Source organism: Alligator sinensis, unplaced genomic scaffold (assembly GCF_000455745.1).
Source record: "Alligator sinensis unplaced genomic scaffold, ASM45574v1 scaffold909_1, whole genome shotgun sequence".
Classification (NCBI taxonomy): Eukaryota; Metazoa; Chordata; order Crocodylia; family Alligatoridae; genus Alligator; species Alligator sinensis.
Window position 1 is genome coordinate 189329 of NW_005842862.1, and position 20804 is coordinate 210132.

At 50.1% G+C, this 20804-nt stretch overlaps 1 protein-coding gene across 1 annotated transcript; it reads right to left on the bottom strand.

The window, feature by feature from the left end:
- Window positions 1-3611: 3611 nt before the first annotated feature.
- On the bottom strand, window positions 3612-4583 carry LOC102375995 (olfactory receptor 10H1-like). The gene has a single exon (XM_006035645.1). It carries the CDS (start codon window positions 4581-4583, stop codon window positions 3612-3614), a length of 972 nt encoding a protein of 323 aa, XP_006035707.1.
- Between the last annotated feature and the right edge of the window lie 16221 nt (window positions 4584-20804).

The following is a 20804-nucleotide window of genomic DNA, read 5'->3' on the forward strand; positions in this document are numbered from 1 at the left end:
GGACCACTGTTGTATAGTCCTCCTTGAGGACTGTCCCTAGCTTCCACTGTGTGTATGCCTCTTTTTTCTTTTTCAAGAGAACCGCAATGTCCCTATTGAGCCAAGAGGGCTTGCCAACCCTTCTGTTACCTTTCCTCTTCATGGGAACAGTTTTCTTTCGTGCTTCGAGGATCATGTCCTTAAGGAACAACTACTCTTCATGCACCCCATTCACCTTCCGTCCCTAGTCCCGCATCGCCTTCCCTACTAATGCCCTGAGCCTGTGGAAGTCAGTATTTTTGAGGTAATGTCCCTATTGAGCCAAGAGGGCTTGCCAACCCTTCTGTTACCTTTCCTCTTCATGGGAACAGTTTTCTTTCGTGCTTCGAGGATCATGTCCTTAAGGAACAACTACTCTTCATGCACCCCATTCACCTTCCGTCCCTAGTCCCGCATCGCCTTCCCTACTAATGCCCTGAGCCTGTGGAAGTCAGTATTTTTGAGGTGCAGGACTTCAGTCCTGCTAGTTGATTTGTCAGCCTTGTGATGAACAGTGAACTTGATGAGCTTATGGTCGCTGTCACCCAGGCTACCCTCAATGGCCAAGCCACACAGCAGATCATCTCCTTTGGCCAAGACCAAGTCTAGGAGAGCAGTACCTCTGGTTGCACTTGCACTTCCTGTGTCAGAAAGAGCTCCTTGATTACAGTTAAGAAACTAAATGACCGATCCGACCTAGCTGAGCATTCCTCCCAATTTATGTCTGGGTAATTGAAGTCGCCCATGACAACCAAGTCCCTTGCATGCATGGCCTCTATCAGTTCTTGAGAGAACTCCAGATCCAGCTCCTCCCCTTGGTTCAGTGGCCTGTAGTAAATGTCCACAGTTAGGTCTCTCTCACCTCACCAAGCTCGAACCTTGACTGAGACTGCTTCAGAGCCCAGTGAAGGAAATGAAGCCTTCCCAGTGAGCTAGCGAGCAAACCTGTAGCTTGGGAAGGCAGGGGTTGGGGCTTCACTGTAAAGCCAGACATTGGCTGGAACCCAATGGGCAGAAACTTCCTGTCACTTCCACTTCGGGTGGAAACAGATGTCACGTTTGTGACTCCATCAGAATTTTTATGGAGGCACAAAGTAAAAGTGAACAGATGTCTATATTCTTTGTCACGCTACAAATGCCCAAATTTGTGGCCCCGACAGATGGTAGCAAAAAAATGTGCCACTTTATTGCAGCCAGTGTCTGTTTGCTTATGGCAGGAGAGTGGGGCACCCTATCACTGTTCATGCTCTCTGCTGCCCTGGGCAGGGGCTTCATGGGCTTGAGGGGTCTGGTCCTGCACATCCTGAGACTTCTCAGACAGGATCAAATCTCTCAAGCCTTGGGAGCATCTGCCTCACTTTCCCCACTGTTACCAGACTTAATAGATTTTAGGTAGTAGCACTGAATTCATAAATGCTTGAACAAGAATAGTCCATTCTCTTAAGACAGCATTTACTGAACACAGCAATTTGCAATTTCAAATACATGACAAAGAACAACAGAAATACTTTGCCTAAACTAAGACATAGTGACAACACACACAGTGAGCATGTCTATACATGCATCCCACAGCGCAGTTGGTAATGCACAGTCCCTGCAGTGCACAGGTCATTTCCAACCCTACTGTGCAGTAGCAATGACATAACGTCTCATGTAGATGCCCCCTGTAAGTCTAAGTTAAAATGCAGTACAATAAACCAAAAAGACAACAGAAAGCCTTGCCTAAGTCTTATGTAATCCCATGGGCAGAGTGTCTTCCTACAGCCAAGTATTCAGAAAGTTCTTCTGAAGGAATCTGCAGGTCATCTTAGGCATTGAAGTGGAGATCCCACTGGTCTCATTTCTTCCTGGGTTTTTATAGGTGAATCTGCTCCTCCTTCTCCCCCTTGGGTGCCTTGACCATAGCATGCTTTTCACATCCCTCATGTATAGCATGTCCCTCCTGACTAGGGATCCTGGTTTTCCTTGATAAAAAGTTGCAAATTCTCTAATAAAAACTCCAAAATCCATTATTAAAATTAAAGATCCCCCACATCCCCCATAGCCCTACTGGTGCCCCTGACTCCCCCCCACTGGATCCCAGCCCTGCTGGTGCCTCTCGTCCATACCAACAGCCTCCTGCTCCCCAAGCCCTGCCAGAGGAGGCTCCTGGCTGCTAAGGCTATGGGGCCAGGCACCTGGGTCCACAGGAGCCCTGCCCCTGGCAGGAAGTGGTGGCTGCTGCAACAGAGCAGAGCCTGGTTCCCATCCTGCTGCCTGCCACTGCAGGCTCAGGCAGGGGGCAGCCAGCTCCTCGTTGCTGTATGCACTCCTGGGGAGGGGCAGGAGGACCCATGCCCCCCAGATCTGTGTGTGGGGTGGGGGCAGGAAGGGGCTGCAGGCTCAGGCTCCCACCTTGCTGCTCTCTCCTGGGTCCACAGCCCATTGTGTGTGACCCAGCACTGCAGGGCAGAGTGTGGCCACGCAGGAAAGCTGCTTGGCTCCATGCCACCCTTGTGACATGAGCAGGGGCAGGGGGAGCCATGGCGCAGGGGACATGGCAAGCAGCTTTCCTGTGTGGCTGTGCTGTGACCTGCAATGCCGAGTTACACATGCTGGGCTGTGGAGGCCCCAGGGAGGGCAGCAGGGTGAAAGCCCAAGCCTGCAGTGCGCAGCTCACGCCTACCTCTGCCCTGCACACATATCTGTGGGGTGTGGGTCCCTGCTACCCCCCCCAGGCATGCGAGCAGCAATGAGGAGCTAGGCCCCCCCTCTCCCCCCCAAATGAGCCACCCATGGCCCCATCCTGCTCCCCACTGGGGTTCTGCCACCCAGGCCCCAAGCCCCACTGCAGAAACAGGAGCCAGCAGCCCCATGGCTTCCATCTCCCCGGCAGCCTGCTGGGTATTCTGCTAGCCACCAAAGCATGGTGGCCATGCCTCTTCAGCAGTCCTGCAATATAGCCAAGACCCTGGGAACCCCTGCAGCTGCAGGCTGGAATTGACCTAATTCTTCCCCAAGGATCTGGGGGGAATTGGCCACAGTTTTGTTAACCTGGCAACAAGAGTTTATTCAGGCATTTAGCATTTCATTTATTCAAATTACCAATTGGAAAAAAAGGGCACTGTGTGCTATTGACAAACGCCAATCACACTAGTGAACAATCAGGGAGTCAAATTTTGCCAGGGGATAGAAGCAACCGTGTAGACCTCTGAGAAGCAAAGACTGAAAGGAACAGGACGTCAGCTCCAGGAACCAGCCCTAAGCTATTTCCCCCACAGAATCCCAGAGAAAGATGGATTTGCAGTAGGTGCCTTGGAGGGGGATAAATCTGGGCTACTCCAGCCACAGGCTGGTGAAGATCTTCAGGACACCCACTCTCACACAACTAGATATACACTGGCAAAGAGATTCAGTCGCATGGAAAATGTGTGTAATGAGGTGCTTTGAGTAGGAGGCACAGCAGTGTCAGGCACATGTGGATGTTCCATACACCTGGCTTGTATGAAATCCCTTCTGTTTTACCTTCACAGGAAATCTATAGTCAAAGCTGTTACTGATGCTTTGACTGGGCTTCACAAAGGAATTGGTTTGCGACCATTGTGTTACTTGTTTCATCCACCCTGCTCCATCTGGAGCACACACACTCCTTGGGAGAACATGCTTCTCCCAATTGATTTTCTAAAGGCGTTTTTCAGCTCCTTGTTCCGCAGACTGAAAATGATGGGGCTGAGAAAAGGGGTAATGACTGTGTAAGTCAAGTCAATCAGCGTGCCAGCGTCTGACGAGCGTGGTGACTTGTGCTTCAGGTAGATGATAGAGGCGCAGCCATAGTGCACAATCACCACAGTGAGGTGAGAGGCGCAGGTGGAGAAAGCCTTGTGCTGCCCCACAGCTGATGGGATGCACAGGATGGTGCTCAGGATGAAGGCATAGCTGAGGAGTATGAAAAGGAAGCAGCCCAACAAGCCAGCCATGCAGAAGGTGCCCACCAAAGTCCCCAGGGTGTTGCTGTCAGTGCAAGTCAACTCGATCAGTGGGGGCATGTGGCAGAAGAAGTGACTAATTTTGTTTGGCCCACAGAAGGGCAAGTGGAATACAGTTACCGTCACGACCAGCCCTATGAGACACCCACCAGCCCAGGAGGCAGCCACCATCTGGACACAGATGCGGGTGTTCATGAAGACGTTGTAACGCAAGGGGTTACATATCGCCACGTAGCGATCGTAGCCCATTACCGTCAGCAGAAAGGAGTGTGTGAATCCAAACAGGAAGGAAAAGTACATCTGGACAGCACATCCAAGGAACGAGATGGTTCTGTTCCCTCCCACCAAGTCCAACAGCATCTTGGGGATGATGGTGAAAGTGTAACAGATTTCAGAGGAAGACAAAGCACCCAGGAAAAAATACATGGGGGTATGCAGGCTCCAGTCCACCTGGATTACCATCATGATCATGGTGTTTCCAGCCAGCGTCACTAAATACACAAGGAGGAGCACTACAAACAGCCCCACCTGCAGCTCGGGGAAGTTGGAGAAGCCAATCAGAATGAACTCTGTCACAGTGGTTTGATTTTCCCATTGCATTTCTGTGTTACCTGAAAGGAATGTAATAAGAAAAACTCAGCTCATATAAAGATCCAATCAGGACAGAGAACGTATATATTAGATGATATTCCCTGTATCATCGGCCTAACTGGGAATAACAGGCAGGCTGCATCACACTACATACTACTAGAATCATTTCCCTGTCACAAATAGGAGAGGTACTGCAGGCAAACATCATACACACGGGGTGGAGGGAGGGCAGGAATCATGTAATGTGCACCAGTAGTATCCACAGAGTGCACTCCTGACTTGGAGAGAGTCTCCAGGATCAAGTCAGAAATAATCAAGCCTCCAACTGAGCTTCAGACCTACTGGGCTCTGGATTCTACTGGAGAGGTGAGGATTTTTGTGGGTAATATCTTTTATTGAATCAACTGCTTTTTATTGGCAACTGTCGATCCTCTGGATCAAGGTGTATGTGCAACAGGTCTATGTGACTATCACACCAAGACCTTCAGTGCATATGCCTAGAAAAGTGTTTGGAAGAGTGGAGGCTGCTGTAGATTTACCATCTCCACTTTAGACCATTGAGACAGAATTCAAAGGCCAGACCAAGTCCAGATGTTCAGTACCTTGATGGTTGTAGCTTCTGCCAGAGAGCAACAGATAGAGCTGCTGCTGACTGCCTAATGCTCCAGCAAGGGCGCATTTCTGTCAGGATGAAGTCCCTTAGCCTTTCTCCAATCAAGGAGTACCCACAAGGCAGTGGGACCTAGGGTTTTGAGGTGCCCTAAATTCACCTTACTCTGAAGGATGCAAAACTGTGGTATTTTACAGGTGGCACCCCACCACAAGTAGCCTCATTACATTGCCACCAAGCCCTCCAATTCAGGTGCAGTTTACAGTCATATCCAAGACAAGGATCAACTTCATGGTTGGAATAAAGTTAGATAAGCTTCTGAATATAAGGTGAGTATCCTTCATCAGGCAACCTGAAGAAGTTGGTCCAACCAGGCAGCTGGTCCAATAAAAGATATCACCCCAAAAAATCCTGCCTCACATAATTCCTAAATCATCACAGCTAACAACATTGCTGTAACACTACAAATTCTCTTGGGAAATGTTTATGGGCTGTAATGTATTTTTTTCTTGTAAATAAGTCATGGAACAGGGGTAAATGCACAAAATAGTTATATGGCAGTTTTTACCCTGATCATAAGGCCTCAGCAGTCTCCATTAACTCCCATCTGAGGATTTCAGTGAAGCAAAGATCTCTGTAGGCTTCCTTTACACAGGTTTGGATTTCTCTGCATCCCTGGTTTGAGATTAAGCAACAAGCACAAATGATGATTGTGAGCAGAAAGGCAGCTCTCTGTACTTGGGTCTCCTAGCTGTGAATCTCGTCCTGGGGCTGGGCATTGGAGCTAGCTCTTTACCACAAGATGCCACTAGGATAGAAGATGCTGTCCTCCCCTTTCAGACAGCAGCCCTGGCTATAATCCCCTCACAGCCAGTCCTCCCCCATGCTGGAGGGGATGAGTGGCTCTATTGCCCCTCTCCCTCCAGTTACTGGACTGCAGTGTATGTGGTGTGGACAGAGTTGGGGGGTGGGGGGTCTCCAGTAGGCTCCAGTCCTTACCTCAGGGAATATTTAAAATCAAAGAGTTAAACATCCTTTGTAGAAGGCACTGGAAGCCAGGGGACTGCCCCAACTCACAGATATTGTCCCACTCCCCTCTTAGCCAGGCAGCTTCCAAGCCTGACACCTGCTTTGCTTTCACCCTCTTGCCTCTGGTGCTTGAGAACAGGCACGCATGCTCTCCAGGTGCCTGTTTAGGTGACTTACACAGCCCTAGTATCTCAGTCTATCTTTTTAGTGGCAGGCTGTTTTCCACTAAGTTTCTTTTCTTAGAGAGTAAAATCACCCTTGCCATAAGTCAGTGTCCTGGTTTTGATATGAACCCTGCCCTGATGGCATTATATTGAATTGTGGGATCCCTAAGCAGCTCACCTGAAGTTACTTCTTGAGCGAGGCCAGCTGTGTTCCCTTGGAATAAGTTAAGAATGATTTTTAAATGCTTTTAACAGTTGACATATTAGCAGCAGCCAATGAACACAGCTTAGAACAATACAGGTTTCATTAAGTAACAAAGAGCAGAAGTCACTTTACGTTACCTTCACAGTCTGCCCCTGGAGCAGTGTTTCCCACTACAAGTGCATGCTACTCTCTACTTCTCTGATGTGGGAAAGGTTTTCATGCCCAGATGGCAAACCTCTAATAGTCACTAGCATCCAGCCATCCATGAGGAAGAGGTCTATCCAAATGATGGTGAGGTCTTGGTCTGACCAGAAAGCCCAGATCAGTTCCCCTGCCAGCCAGTGCTCTGGTCCCACTTGCCTTTTATCTCTAGCTCCAGAATATTAACGATGATGAACCTTTCTGAAGTCACATCAGGGACTTCACTTCTGCAGAGCCCCAAGATGTGGAATTTCTATTTTATGCAGAAAAGCACTGAGCTGAGATTTCTTGGACTTTCTCGAGGCTAATTCTGACTTGGCTGTCATAGAGCTAGCTACAGCTGGATGGGAGCAATCCCACTCTCTCCCAGACCCACATCTCAGCCAGCAGGAGAACAGGGACTGCTCCTTTGACACCTGCCACCCAAGCAGCTTGGCACAGAGAGGGAGGAGACAGTGGAGGCCCTGCCCCTTCTCCTGCAAACCTGCCCCAGAGGCCTGGGGATCTGCACTGAGGGTCTCAGATCCATCCCTGGAGTCATCCTGAGGCCCTGCTGCTCAGTGCTACCATTAACGTGGGACTGGGAGCAAAGGGCCAGTCAACCCCTCTGTATGGCCCTCATGCAAACAGGCAGCTAGTCAAGGGAGACTTCTGACCTGGGCTAGGGGAAGTTACAGACTAGGGAGTCACAATGGCCAGTGACTCTACAGAAGGAGCAGGGACAGGTGTCTGGTCTGGTAAGGAAGGAAAAGCAGCCTTGATTCTGTATTGTTCAGTTCTCAGCAAGGCACATTTTTTCCCTCTTTCCCTGTAACTTCCCTGAAGGAAGCTGTGGACTCCCCATCCCTGGAGGTGTTCATGAAGAGCTTGGACAGCCACTGGTTGGGGTTGATCTAGACATAGCTACACCTATGTTCCACTGTGGGTATTTTCAGTGTTTCTGAGCTTTGCTGGTTGCTGCATGAGGCTGGGAGGGAATCCCATCCCACTCCCCACTTCCTGCTACATATGTCAGTGTGTGTTTAAGCCTTCCTATAGGCATTGGGTATTGGCTACAACCAGGGCTGGGGACTTTGATTGGGCTGTGCCAATGCTCTTGCTGAGACCAGAGTCGAAGGTTCCTAGCTAGGGGGTCTTGTCCCTCCACTCAGGGTCAGACCAATCACCATCTTTGGGGTCAAGTAGGAATTTTACCACATGGCCAGATCAGTACAGATTGAGGGGGGGAGGGTTTGCTTTCCTTTGTAGCTCCCTCGGCCCTCTACCTGGGATCTCTTGAGTGTATATTAACAATATTTTACAGCAGTAGGATGTTGGCCACTGTGGTCCCCCTGCTTTACCTGTGCCAGGTTTGGGTGTTATGTTTATGTTGTGTCAGTGTTGATGGTAGTTTTTCTAAGAAGTTAGATGATGGATTTGTATAGAATGGCTTGGATGGGGCTGGTCCTGCCTCAGACTGGGGATTGCACTTGATGACCTCTAGAGATTTCTTCCAGCCTGACTTCTCAATGATTTCTCAATAATTTCTTTTTTTGGTGGGTTCAGCCTGGGGACTGCAGGGCTGTGGTAGATTGTGAAGCCCTTAGTTCCACCTGCGTTCATAAAGCTAAGGAACACTGTTGGCAGCTCACTCCCAGGCTCCGGCCATTTTGTGGAACAAATGTCAACCCAGATTAGTTGTGACATGTTGCTTCCCGCAAAGGAACCCTGAATACTAAGTGAGCTCAGAAACAAACCAGGGATCCCAAAGGGAGCAGGGAACACTAGGCGAGGTCAGCATGGCTTGGGGAGCTGTGCAAGGATCTTGAACCCCTGACATCTGCACATTCCTTCTAAACACCCGAACAGTGGTGGCTGACCTTTTTGACACATGCCACGAGCTAAATCCAAAGTGTGCAACCGTTCCATTTTAATAAAGAGCCACCCCCTCACCTAGTGCTACCAAATCCAAGATGTGGCAGCATTGAATTCAGTTCCAAACTGAAGGCCAGACCCTTGAGATAGCACCACCCTCCCCGCTCCTCAACTTGACTGCCTTGTGCCAAGCACACTGGCTGCCAGGGCCACTTGTGGCACCTGTGCATGCTGCAGGTTGGCCACCTCAGCACTAGAATAAAATAACTTGCTGTTGATATTTTTTCATAACAAAAAATGACCCCAAGTCTGCACTGCCAACCTGCGCTGGGCCCCATGCGACACAACAGTTGTTCAGACGATCTAAGCATTGACCTGGGTTCCAGGTCACCCTTGCCCAAGGGGAATCCAACCTCCTGTGGCAGGAGGATGTGCTGCAGACAGGTGAACTTTGCTCCTTCCTCCTCACCCCACACTGAAGCTGGTGTCAGAGGCATTGGCAGGAGTGGGGGGGTGGCAAGTGGCCGGATGTGAAGCTGGTGGTGGCAGCGACGGAGTGGGGTGGAGGGGTGACAAGCAATCTGATGTGAAGCCAGTGGCAGCGGCACAGGGTGAGGGGAGTGGCAAGTGGCTGTACACAGGCCCCCTGCAGCCACAGGTTTCACAGGATAAGATGGGCGGGCCCTGCCTGCAACAAAGCCATGTTGCCTGTCATTCATAATCTTACCATCTGCAAGCTTATTGCACATAGACTCCTTGATTAACTTTTCTAGGATTTTCCCTAGGATGGAAATTAGGCTAATTGGCCTATAGTTATCTGGGTCCTCCCTCCTGCCCTTCTTGTGGATGGCCACAACATTGGCCCTCTCCAGTCCTCAAGGACATCTCCAGAGTGCCATGAGTTGTGGAAGAGTTTCACCAGGGCTTCCACAATTACTTTGGTCACCTCCTTCAGCACTCTCAGATGAAGATCATCTGGTCCTGCTGCCTTGTATATGTCTAATTTTTTTAATTGGTCATACACCAATTCTACAGCAATAGTAGGAAGGTGATTATTCCTACCATGCTCATCCTGTACTCTACCCAGAGTTCTTTTCCCCTTGGTCCAGTGAAAGACTGAGGCGAACTAGTCATTCAGGAGTTCAGCATTCTCCTGGGTGCCAGTAACCAGCTCTCCTGAGTTGTTGAGCAATGGCCCCACACTCCCATTTGTTTTCCTCTTGTTCCCTATGTACTAAAGAAGGACTTCTTGTTGTCTATGATTCCCATTGCTAATCTAAGTTTGGTCCCTGCTTTAGCCTTTCTGTGGGCCATCATGGACTAGTCCTCCTTGGGGCTTGCCCTGAGCTTCCATTGTTTATAAGCCTCTTTCTTCTTTCTTAAGAGGACCATGATTTCCCTGTTTAGCCAAGAGGGCTTACCAGCCCTTCTGCTACCTTTCCTCCACATGGGAATGGACTTCCTTTGTGGTTCAAAGATCATGTCCTTAAGGAACAACCACTCTTCATGAACATCTTTTGCCTTCGGTCCCTGGTCCTGCAGCACTTCCCCAACTAGCTTGTTGAAATTTGCATTTTTGAAGTCCAAGACTTCAATCCTGCTATCAGATTTGTCTGCCTTACATTGGACAGTGAACATGATGGTTTTATGGTCGCTGTCACCCAGACTTCCCACTATATTTAACTCAGTCACCAGGTCATCTCTTTTGGCCAGGACCAAGTCTAATAGAGCGTCACTCTGGTTGGCCCATGCACCTCCTCAGTCAGGAACTGCTCCTCAACACAGGTCAGGAAGGATTGCGACCAATCCAACTTGGCCTAGTGTTCCTCCCAGGAGATGTCTGGATAATTAAAATTGCCCATGACGACCATGTCACATGCATGTGCAGCCTCAGTCAATTCTTGGGTGAACTCCAGATTGAGTTCCTCCCCCTGGTTTGGTGGTCTGTAGTATACACCTACAGTTAGGTCTCTCTCACCATGCCCCCCTCCCCCCACCCTCTGCAACCTAACCCAGAGGGTTTTGAGCTATTCATTTTTGGAGCCGATGTCGGCCTTCCACGATGTGTACTGCTCTTTCACATAGAGAGCAACACCACCACCTTTCTTCCCCATCCGGTCCCTTCTAGGCAGGGTGTAGTCCTCTATAGCTATCCTCCAATCATGTGAGGAGTCCCACCAGGTCTTCATAATCCCTACTAAATCATAATGCCCACTGGAGATTAGGAGGACTAGTCCTCCTGCTTGTTTCCCATGCTCCTGGTGTTAGTAGATAGGCTCCTGAGTCCTCCACTGAGGCCCTTGTCTTCCTGTCCCACTGATGGAGAACTATTCCCTCAGTTCCCACAACAGTGGCTTTCCCAGTGTCCCTATCTACAGGGATTAATTGTATGTTGGTCCCTGGACATGTTTGAATTTGTGTACCCCCAGCCCCACAGAAATCTTAGTTTAAAGCCCTGTCCAGAAGATCAGCCATCCTGGTCATGAACAGGGACTTACCTTTCCTCATGAGGTAGATGCTGTCCCTTCCCAGGGGTCCTCTCTCCCTGAAGTGCGCGCCATGGTCAAGGAATCCAAAGCCTTCTCAGTGCATCCTTCCCTGCTGGGTATCAGTGGGTGCATCTACACATGCAAATGCTGTGGAGTGGGGTTACTCTAGAGTAAATTACTCACCCCCTGCTGCAGCAGCCTGTGGCCGGGCTGCCCTGGGGCCCCACCTGCTGCTCTGCCTGGCCGGGGCCCCATTCCCCATGAATGGGGCTTGGGCAAGGCTGGGTCATGTGGCAATCCCCACAGTGCAGCAGGGAGCAGAGCAGGGGCAATTTATTCCTGCCCCTACCCCACTCCTGCACTGTGGGGGTCTTGATCTACCCCCTCCCCACAAGCCCAGGCAGAAAGGAGACTGAAAGAATATTACCTTCCTGCCGAGCCGGCTGTGATCCTGGATGCACAGGGTATGTGAATGTGTGCACCCCTTCCACCCTGCTGCAGGAGCCTGTGACTGGGATGCCCTGGGGCCCTACCTGCTGCCCTGAGTTTTGGGGGGATGAGCCCCATTATCCCCCACCCCTTGTACCACCTATGCTGGGAGGATATAAGGCTGAGGCTCAAGTCACAAGGTGAAGAGCTCCTGGCAGCATGGCTCCTGAAGGAGCTACAGTGCTGCCTATGGATGCCCAGGGAGGTTCATGGAGCCCAGTAGAATATAGCCCAGGGCTGGGAGGCTATCCTAGCTGAATGGTAAGGGAAAGCTTTCCCTCTTAGAGGGGCAGAGGTCTTCTTCCCCTTTTGGTATAGCCCAGGGGCTAATGTTTATGTTATATTGTGGCAGACTTGTGGGTGGCAGCTTGGGCCCAGGGGTTTTGTAAAGTTCAAAAATGATTGCGGGGTGGGGTTTCCTTTTCCCCACCAATCAGGCCCCTGAAAAGGGAAAAGCTTTCCCCCCCACCCCACTCACCCACCCAGGGGCCAGGTAGAGAAACCAGACCTGAGTGAAGACTCACCTCTCATGTCCCCTGATTGGCCCGCCGGCCACCTGGAGGGGGATAAAAGTGGTGGTGCATCTGGCTCAGGGGGGAGAGTTCAGCAAGGGACGGTGAAGAAAAGGGGCCTAAAAGAGCTGGTGAGAGCTGACCAGCAGGGTGAAGCAGTTGCCCCTGAAGAGCCCAGAAGCTGGCACACAGGCAGCATGCAGGGAATCCCTCTAGCCGAGGCTACAGAGGGCAGCTTCCCTATAGCATGTAGGCAGCATGTGGGGAATCTCTCCAGCTGGAGCTGTAGAGGGAAATTCCCCCCACCCCCAGGGATGAAGGTGGCATGCAGGGAATTCCCTGGTGGGGCCAGCTGCAAGGATTTCCAGGTGGTGACAGGGACTCGACCACATCTTCCCCTCCATGGCACAGGGCCGGCTCCAGTACACAGGTCAGTACACAGAGGGTCCTGGGCCCATACCAGGTGGCCTGGGGCCCCAACATCCCCCAGGGCAGAAGGCAGGGGCTCCCAAGCACAGGAGAGAGCCCAGGACGGAGCCGGGAGGCACTGAGCCCCAAGCTGGGGCAGCAGCTTGAGATTGGAGTTTTTCCTACCCCTGGCATGAAGCCAGGCATCTGACTCAGCATGCGGACAGTACAAAGGGGGGATCCTAGAAGGACTACAGCCCTGGAGTTACCAGCAGAAGCACCAGCATTGATAGCTCAATGGTAGAGCTCTCACCTACTATGTGGGAATCCTGGATAGAAAAGAGAAAGCATCCCCAAAAGGGGACAAATACTGCAAAAGGGGCTTTTGCCATATGGAGGAGCTTCACATTTGAAGGCGGGGCAGGCAAAAAGGTTTCTTGCTACAGAGTCTCTGGAGGACTGGGTGCAGGAGCTGGAGGAGGAGGTACACATCAGGGCCCACACTGAAGACTGTCACCTCACGCTCCAGGAAATGCAGGGCCATGGCTGCTCCTTCCCTGGCACTGCACAACAGGTACGCTCCCCTCCCCACACATGCGGAGTAGGGCTGTGTGAAACAGCACTGTTTCACTTTGACTTCCATTTCACCACTTCAAAGGGACAGTGCTATTTTTCAATGTTTCATTTCCTTTCAAAACACTGTTTTGTTTCATTTCATCAAAATGGTTTCACTGTTTCAATGCGTTTTGACATTTCACCCATTGGCTATAATGGGGAATCATTTCTTTTGCCCATAGGCTAACACGGATAATCAAACTTTGTCATTTCTTCCCTGATTCAGGTGAAAACAGCAGGGAGGGTAGCCCCTGCTGAAGCCACAAAGTCTGTCAAGTTTCAAGGAGATAGATGCAGTTTCTGGGAAACTGCACCTCAAACTGTTCAGAGCAAAACTTGTGTCACTTGTAAGTGTGAAGGCACAGAGAAAGCTCAGTTCAAACAATGCTTTTTATTCTTTTCTTCCATCCCACCCCCAGAGCACTGGGGTTGGAAGGGACTTCAGGGAAGGATCACAGTCACTGGCTAACTACACATCAATATCAAAGTAGTCCTTCCTCCTTCTTTCCCCTCCCTCTCCTAAGTTTCTGTTTAGCTACAAGCAAGCCTGGCTTTGAAACTCAAAACATTTCAAAACTTTCAAAATGTTTCGAATGCCCTCGTTTCATTTTGAAGCTGTTTTGAAGCCTTTCGTTTCATTTTGATTTCACTGTTTCGAGCTCAAAATGTGTCGAAACAATTTTGAAATGAAACACCTGGTGAAATTTCGCACAGCCCTAATGAGGATGCTCCAATGGTGACACCAGAGAAGGAGGAAGGTAAGCAGTGTGGGGTGCAAGGGGTGGGGGGGGGAGGAGTCCCTCCTGCAGGGCACCAAGGGACCCATCAGCTGTCCAGACCCCCTAGCCCATGAGGTCTACTGCCACCCTGGGACCCACAGCTGAGATGTTGTGGAAAGGATCCCCAGGCTCCTCATCCATGTGGGAACAAATGACATGGCAGGAGCAATCCAAATCAGGTCATGAGCGACTACACGGCTTGAGGAGCTGGGCTCAAGGGGTTGAGGGTCCAGGTAGTCTTTTCCTCTGTGCTCCCAGTTGCAGGCCATGGTCCTAAGAGGAAAGGATGCACATTAAGGAAGTGAACTGACAATTCTGATGATGGTGCCACCGAGAGGCCTTTGGTTTGCTCAGCAACAGCACGCACTTCAGGGAGAGAGGACTCCTGGGAAGGGATGGCATCCACCTCACATTGGAAGGTAAGTCCCTGTTCTCGGCCAGGATGGCCGATCTCCTAGATAGGGCTTTAAAATAAGATTGCTGGGGGATGGAGAAACACTGATCGGAGCATGCCCAGGGACTGACATACAAGAACATTCTATACATAGGGACACCAGGAAAGCCACTCTTGCAGGGGCTGAGGGAATAGTTCTCCTTCAGCGTGGCAGGGATTCAAGGCTCTCAATTGGAGGGCTCAGGCACTGTTGCCCTGTGGGGTCAGGCCAACTCTCAGGATCTCAATATTGAGTGGTTAGACAGGAGGGCATGGTTGCACACGCGCACACTCAAAAATCAGTTAGGTGCATACACACACACTAGGTGCATACACACACTCTAGATGCATGCACCCCCACCAGGTGTGCACACACACACTACCAATTCAGGCATATACACATCCAAAATTACCAGCCTAGGCAAATGCACACCTATCACCAATTCAAGCACCTACACATGCTATACAGACCAAAAGAAATTAGACCACAAACAATTACCAATACCTGCACACCCAATACACATACACGGATCACTAATTCATATATCATGCACACAGTAACATACATGTATATCAGTTCACATGCATACCACTCACCTACATATACACACAAGTGAGTTCCTAACTTGGGTGTTGTGGTGTGTATGTATGTGCTTGGGATACCTGGGGGAAGGTTAAGGTAAGAGACAGAGGGAAAGTGTAGGAGTTGAAAGTTGCTGGGCCTGGGATTAGAACTGGTGGACTAGAAACAGCTGGGCTAAGAAGCTGAGGTTTGGGGTTACTTTAGGTTACTGCTGGTGGAAACTGAGATGAAAGCTGTCAGTGCTGGGATTAGAACTGGCAGACTGGAGGGTAGTTGGGGTAATTTAAGGTTAAATGGTGTTAACTGAAAGCAGAAAGGCAGCAGATCAAAGGAGCAATGCCGGGAAAAGCCTGGAGGCTGGAGCTGGAGCAAGGAGGCTACAGGGGAGCTGAAAGGAATGTGGGGAGAGGAAAACTGGGAGTGGGGCTGTGGCGGGGAGGCTGGAGAACACAGAGACAGAGTGAAAGAGAAGGCAGAGAGAGAGATTGGGGAGAGGTGGCAGGAGGCAAAAAGCAGTGGGAGCGGGGCTGAGAGCCTGCAGAAAGCAACGGGGCCAAGAGGCTGCAGAACGGGAACAGAGAGGAGCTGAGAGGTGTCAGGAAAGGGGAAATAGAATTGAGAGATCAGGAAAATGGTGGGGCTGGAACCGAGAGAGACAGAGACTGGAATTTAAGAGGGAAGGGACCGGGGCTCAGTAAAACACAACCCAACTCAGGGTTATAAATGATAGTAGTTTTACTGAACAGGGGAGATGGTGACAACTTATTGGTTCCTTTGCACACATATACAGACAATAGCAGCAGGGGTTAAAGAGGCTTGGTGCAGGGGCTGAAGTCTGAGAGGAGAGAGAGAGAGTCCAAATTGGAGGAGGAAACATGCAGGTGATATATCAGGACAGCTGGTTACTGGCACTCAGGAGAAAACTAAACTCCTGAATGACTTCTTTGCTTTGGTATTTCACTGGGCCAAGGTAGGGTACACAATAAGCAGGGTAGGAATGATCGTCTTCTTACTATTGCTGTATAAGTGGTATGTGATCAATTAAAAAAATTAGACATATATAAATCAGCAGGACCAGATGACCTTCCTCCAAGAGTGCAGAAGGAGCTGCCCAAAGTCATCATGGAACCCCTGCGAAGCTCTTCCAAAACTCATGGTGCTCCAGAGAGGTCCCTGAGGACTGGAAGAGGGCCAATGTTGTGCCCATCTTCAAGAATGGGAGGAGGCCAATTATCCTAACTTCTATCCCAGGGAAAATCCTAGAAAACTTCATTAAGACACCTATGTGCAATAGTCTTGCAGAAGGAAGGATTCTGAACAACAGCCAGCATGGCTTCGTCATGGACAGATCCTGTCTCACCAACCTCATCTCCTATTATGATCAGGTAGCTCACCACCTGGATAAGAGAGAGGAGGTTGATATTGTATACTTTGACTTCCAAAAAGCCTTTGATCTGTTATCCCATGATGTTCTCATAAGTAAATTGGAGAATTGTGGGCTTAACTGTGCAACAGTTAGGTGGGTAGGAAGCTGGCTGTGAGGTAGGACCCAGAGAGTTCTAATGAACGGATCTGTGTCATCCTGGTGAGAAGCGGCCAGCAATGTCCCTCAGGGGTCAGTGCTTGGTCCAGTTCTTTTCAACATCTTTATTAGTGATTTGGATGTGGAGGTGAAGAGCTTATTGGCCAAGTTCGTAGACAACACCAAGTTATGGGGAAGCATGGTCATGCTTGAAGATAGGCTACAGATACAGGCAGACCTAGACAGGCTGGCAAGTTGGGTGGATTGGAACCAGATGAAATTCAGCATCAGGAAAAGTAAAGTGCTCCACCTGGGGACAAACAATCCCCTGCACACCTACAGGCTTGGCAGCACCAAACTGACCAGCACCATGAATTAAAGGGACCCAAGGTTAATAATAGACCACAGTATGAACATGAGCTGGCAGTGCAATGCTGTGACCAGCAGGGCAAATAATGCTCTGGCATGTATCAATTCATACATCTCCAGCAAAACCAAGGAAGTGATTCTTCTGCTCTACTCGGCATTGGTGAGACTGCAGCTGGAGTACTGCATCCAGTTCTGGGCACCACACTTCAACAAGTACGTGGCAAAGCTTGAGAGAGTCCTGAGAAGGGACACCTGTATGATCAGAGACTTGCACAGCAAGCCATACGAAGCAAGGATGAGGGACCTGGGACTCTTCAGTCTGAAAAAGAGAAGACAGAGGGGACTTGGTAGCAGCTTACCACCACATCAGCGGAGTACATCAAGGGTTCAGTGAACAACTATTCACCACGGCACCCCTGGGGAAAACCAGGAGTAATGGTCACAAACTCCTGTACGACTGTTTGAGGCTCAACATTAGGAAAACCGTCTTCACAGTTAGGGTGTCCAGACTGTGGAATAAGCTCCCTCCAGAGGGGTGCAATCACCTACCCTAAAAATCTTCAAGAGGAGACTGGACAGGCACCTTGCTGGGGTCACTTGACCCCAGTTGTCTTTCATGCCTGATGGAAGGGGGCTGGACCCGATGATCTTCTGAGGTCCCTTCCAGTCTTACAATCTATAAATCTATGAATTACTATAACACCTGCGAGGCTTGGGGTGTGGTTTCAGGGAGGATTGGAGCCACACAATTAGTCCCTATGGCTTTAGGTGCCCTGCAGTGCAGGATTAACCAGAGAGGCCCAGTGAGGGCCCTGGGAGCAGTAGAGGGCAGTAGGGCACTGGGGAGCCCCAGTGGGGGTCCAGTTGTATTGGGGCCACATGAAGGCCCATGGGCAGCCTCCCTATTAACATTGTTTTATTCCATCAGGCGTGGCAGACAAGAAGGGAAAGTACCCTATGGCCAGGGTGGGGCACAGTCACAAAGCCACCAGGGGCATCATGGCTGCCCCGAGACCCCAACGGGCTTCACAGTACAGCAGGTGGAGCGCCTGGGTCTCAATGCCAGGCCAACAACCAGGCCAAGTCCTAGTCAGGGAAGCAGCTGTGGCTGTTCTCCCTCCAGACTCTCAGTCTCTTCTCATCCTGCCTTCCTCCTCCTTTCCTTCTGTGCATCCCCTTTTCTGACAGCCTCTTTGCACTGGCTCATCTATGAACTCCCACCCAGGCACCAGAAGTCACAGGGAGTACCCAGGTGGTGGGGCCTGATATCAATGGGGCTCTGCTGTGTTTTCTGGCAAAGTAGTTTATGGTTTTCTTGATGGCCTGTTCCTCAGTAGCAGACACCCTTAGTGCAGACACTCCTAAGTCTGCTTCAGAAGAAGCTTTGGCACCTGCGCATGCTCAAATCCCACCCAAGGCAGCCACCTATTCAACTGAAGAGGTTGCCTATTTCCCAGGTCAGTGCTCTACCACCCCAAGGCCTGCTAGCTAGAGCTAAACATGTCCCCATCCAACCAGCTGATACTAGGCAGGGCAGGAAGCACTCTCCAATCCTTCTGCTGGAGCTGGGCAGCCAAAGGGGAGAGGGTCAGGGGCCAGAAAGAGAGCAGGAGTGTGACTCAGTGGATGCTGCCCTGGGAAGAGGGCAGTTTCAGGCCCCTTCTCCCAATGTTGTTGGCCCATTTTATTCATGGAAGAGGTGATGCAAAAGGCATAAACAGTCCAGGAAGCAAGAGGGAGGGAGCCTGACTGTGGAACTAAGGGGCTTGGGCATGCAGCTGGGAGAGGAGGCCAGGGTCCAGTCCCGACTGCCAGGACTCTTTATGCACTAAACAGTCACTGTACAGCATGGACACCTGGCACTGAGAGCAAGACCTTGAGAATGGCAAACCTAGCAGCCATGGAGGTTAGAAGTAGTTCTTCTGAGACAACCAGCAAACAAAGTGTGGTATTGCAGATGCAGCACCAAGAGTACAAAGTTGTGGGCTGGCACTAAGCGAAAGCTGGAGCCCAGAGTGGGTTCTCCCCTCACTCTCCCTTTGTATAAACATGGACCTATGATGGGAAGGGCGTGCCTGTGCCACTGAGCCGTCTCCTGCAATCACAATAGTGTCACAGGGGTTAAGTCCCAAAGGATGCAGAAGGATTGTTCTGCACACTGCAACACACAAAGGTCCTTCCTGTGGCACCGTACCACAAACTAAAGGCCTCTCAAACTACAGAATGTACAGGCAGGGAGCAGAAGCAACCAGGGCACCACAATTGTTAGGCTCCTCCATTCCCAGGGAAATTGCTTGGTAAAAGATGCTTGGTTGGTCATAGGAAGAGATCAGGCCCCAGGGCTACAGTGGAAGGCAAATGTCCCATAACAGTCCTTACCACTCTGTGCTGAGGCAAATAAAGGATTACTAACATATGAAGGGAAGCAAAGACATCAGGGGAAGCCCATGGCTCATATAAAGAGTTTATTAACAATACGAGGAACAAAGAAATGGCTCCATTACTAAACAAAGACACTAAATCATTCATAAAAATACAGAAAAGGGTCAGGCTTGTGACTGGAGCAATGTGACATGGACCAGCATTGCATGTAAAGGAACAGCAGGACTCTGCAGAACCAGGGAGGAGGGAGCTAGATTTTCTCCTTGGTAAATGCAGCAGCATGTTCCCCATGTATTGGTGCAAATGCACAATACATGGGGAACCTGGGGAACAATGCAAATCCACACCTCTCAGTCCCTGTAGCCTTCTGGCAACGGAGCCCAAAGGCTGCCCTTGTGGCATGAATAGTTTATGCCCCCTGAAATGCACATAGCACATGCAGCACAGATCCCAACTCCAGAAGGTCTCCAGCAGGGCAGTTTACAGGGAGTAGCAGAGGCCAGGAGAGAAGCCCAGGAGGAGCAGGTCAGGAGTTTGTAGGGGAAGGTGGGCTTGTGTGTCCCAAAATACTCAAGAGACCAGTGGCAACCCAAGTCAGCATGACAGGATTGCTTGTAGGCCTTGTACTATGGGAAATTAAGTAAAATTAATTAAATGATATTAAATCAAAGTAATTTTGGCAATTCCATTACTTTGCCCATTTTTTTAAAAATTGAAAAAATAAGACATTTAAAATAATTAGACATTCGAAAATATGATTGGGGCATTAAGAGAAAGCCAGAAAAATATAGGAAAAGGGGAAAGCAAACAAGGGAACGGAAAGGGCAGGGGAGGTGGCATTCTAAGTACTAAACTAAAGTTAAAAATGGCAATGGGCAGGATTGAGGTTTCCCTGAATTAATTGCTGCTCAAGCCAGGTGCATCTTTCAGGAAAAAGAAAAAAAAAATTCAACCTTGATTTGAAAATAGAGAATTCACCGCAGCTCTTGGCACATTGTTCCAAGGGTGAATTACTTCAACTGCTAACATTTGCTTGTTGGAGTCTGAGTTACTCTGGCATCAACATTCATCCATTGGCATATCCTCCACCCTTTCCTCAGTTCTCTGGACTGTCTCCAGGTGGTCAACATCCCCCTCAAGTTCTGCACATCAGAGTATTCTGGTGGCCACGTCACCAATCACTCTCTGCCCAGTGTTCCCCAGACGGTAGCCAGCAAAGCTACATGGGTAAGAAATAAAACTGTGACTGCCCACCCACAAGCTGTTCTGCTGGAAGCCCCATGCTGATGATCAGTGAAGACACCATATGATTTACTGACCCAGACACAGCTAAGCAATGGCCACTCCTGGTCACTGCACAGAGAGAAACAATCAGAAGGTGCTGAGATGCAGAGGGCCAGGGACACGTGGAAGGGAACTGTGACTTCTCTCAGGGAAAGAAACTGGGTTCCCAGGTGGGCAGTCATGGGCGTCATTCTCCAGTTCCAGGTGTTGTGGGCAGGGAGAAGGCAAACCAGGTGCAGCCATCATGGAGGCTAGATGGGGGTGGAGCAAGAAGCAGCAACACAGAGGGCAGGGCGGGTCCT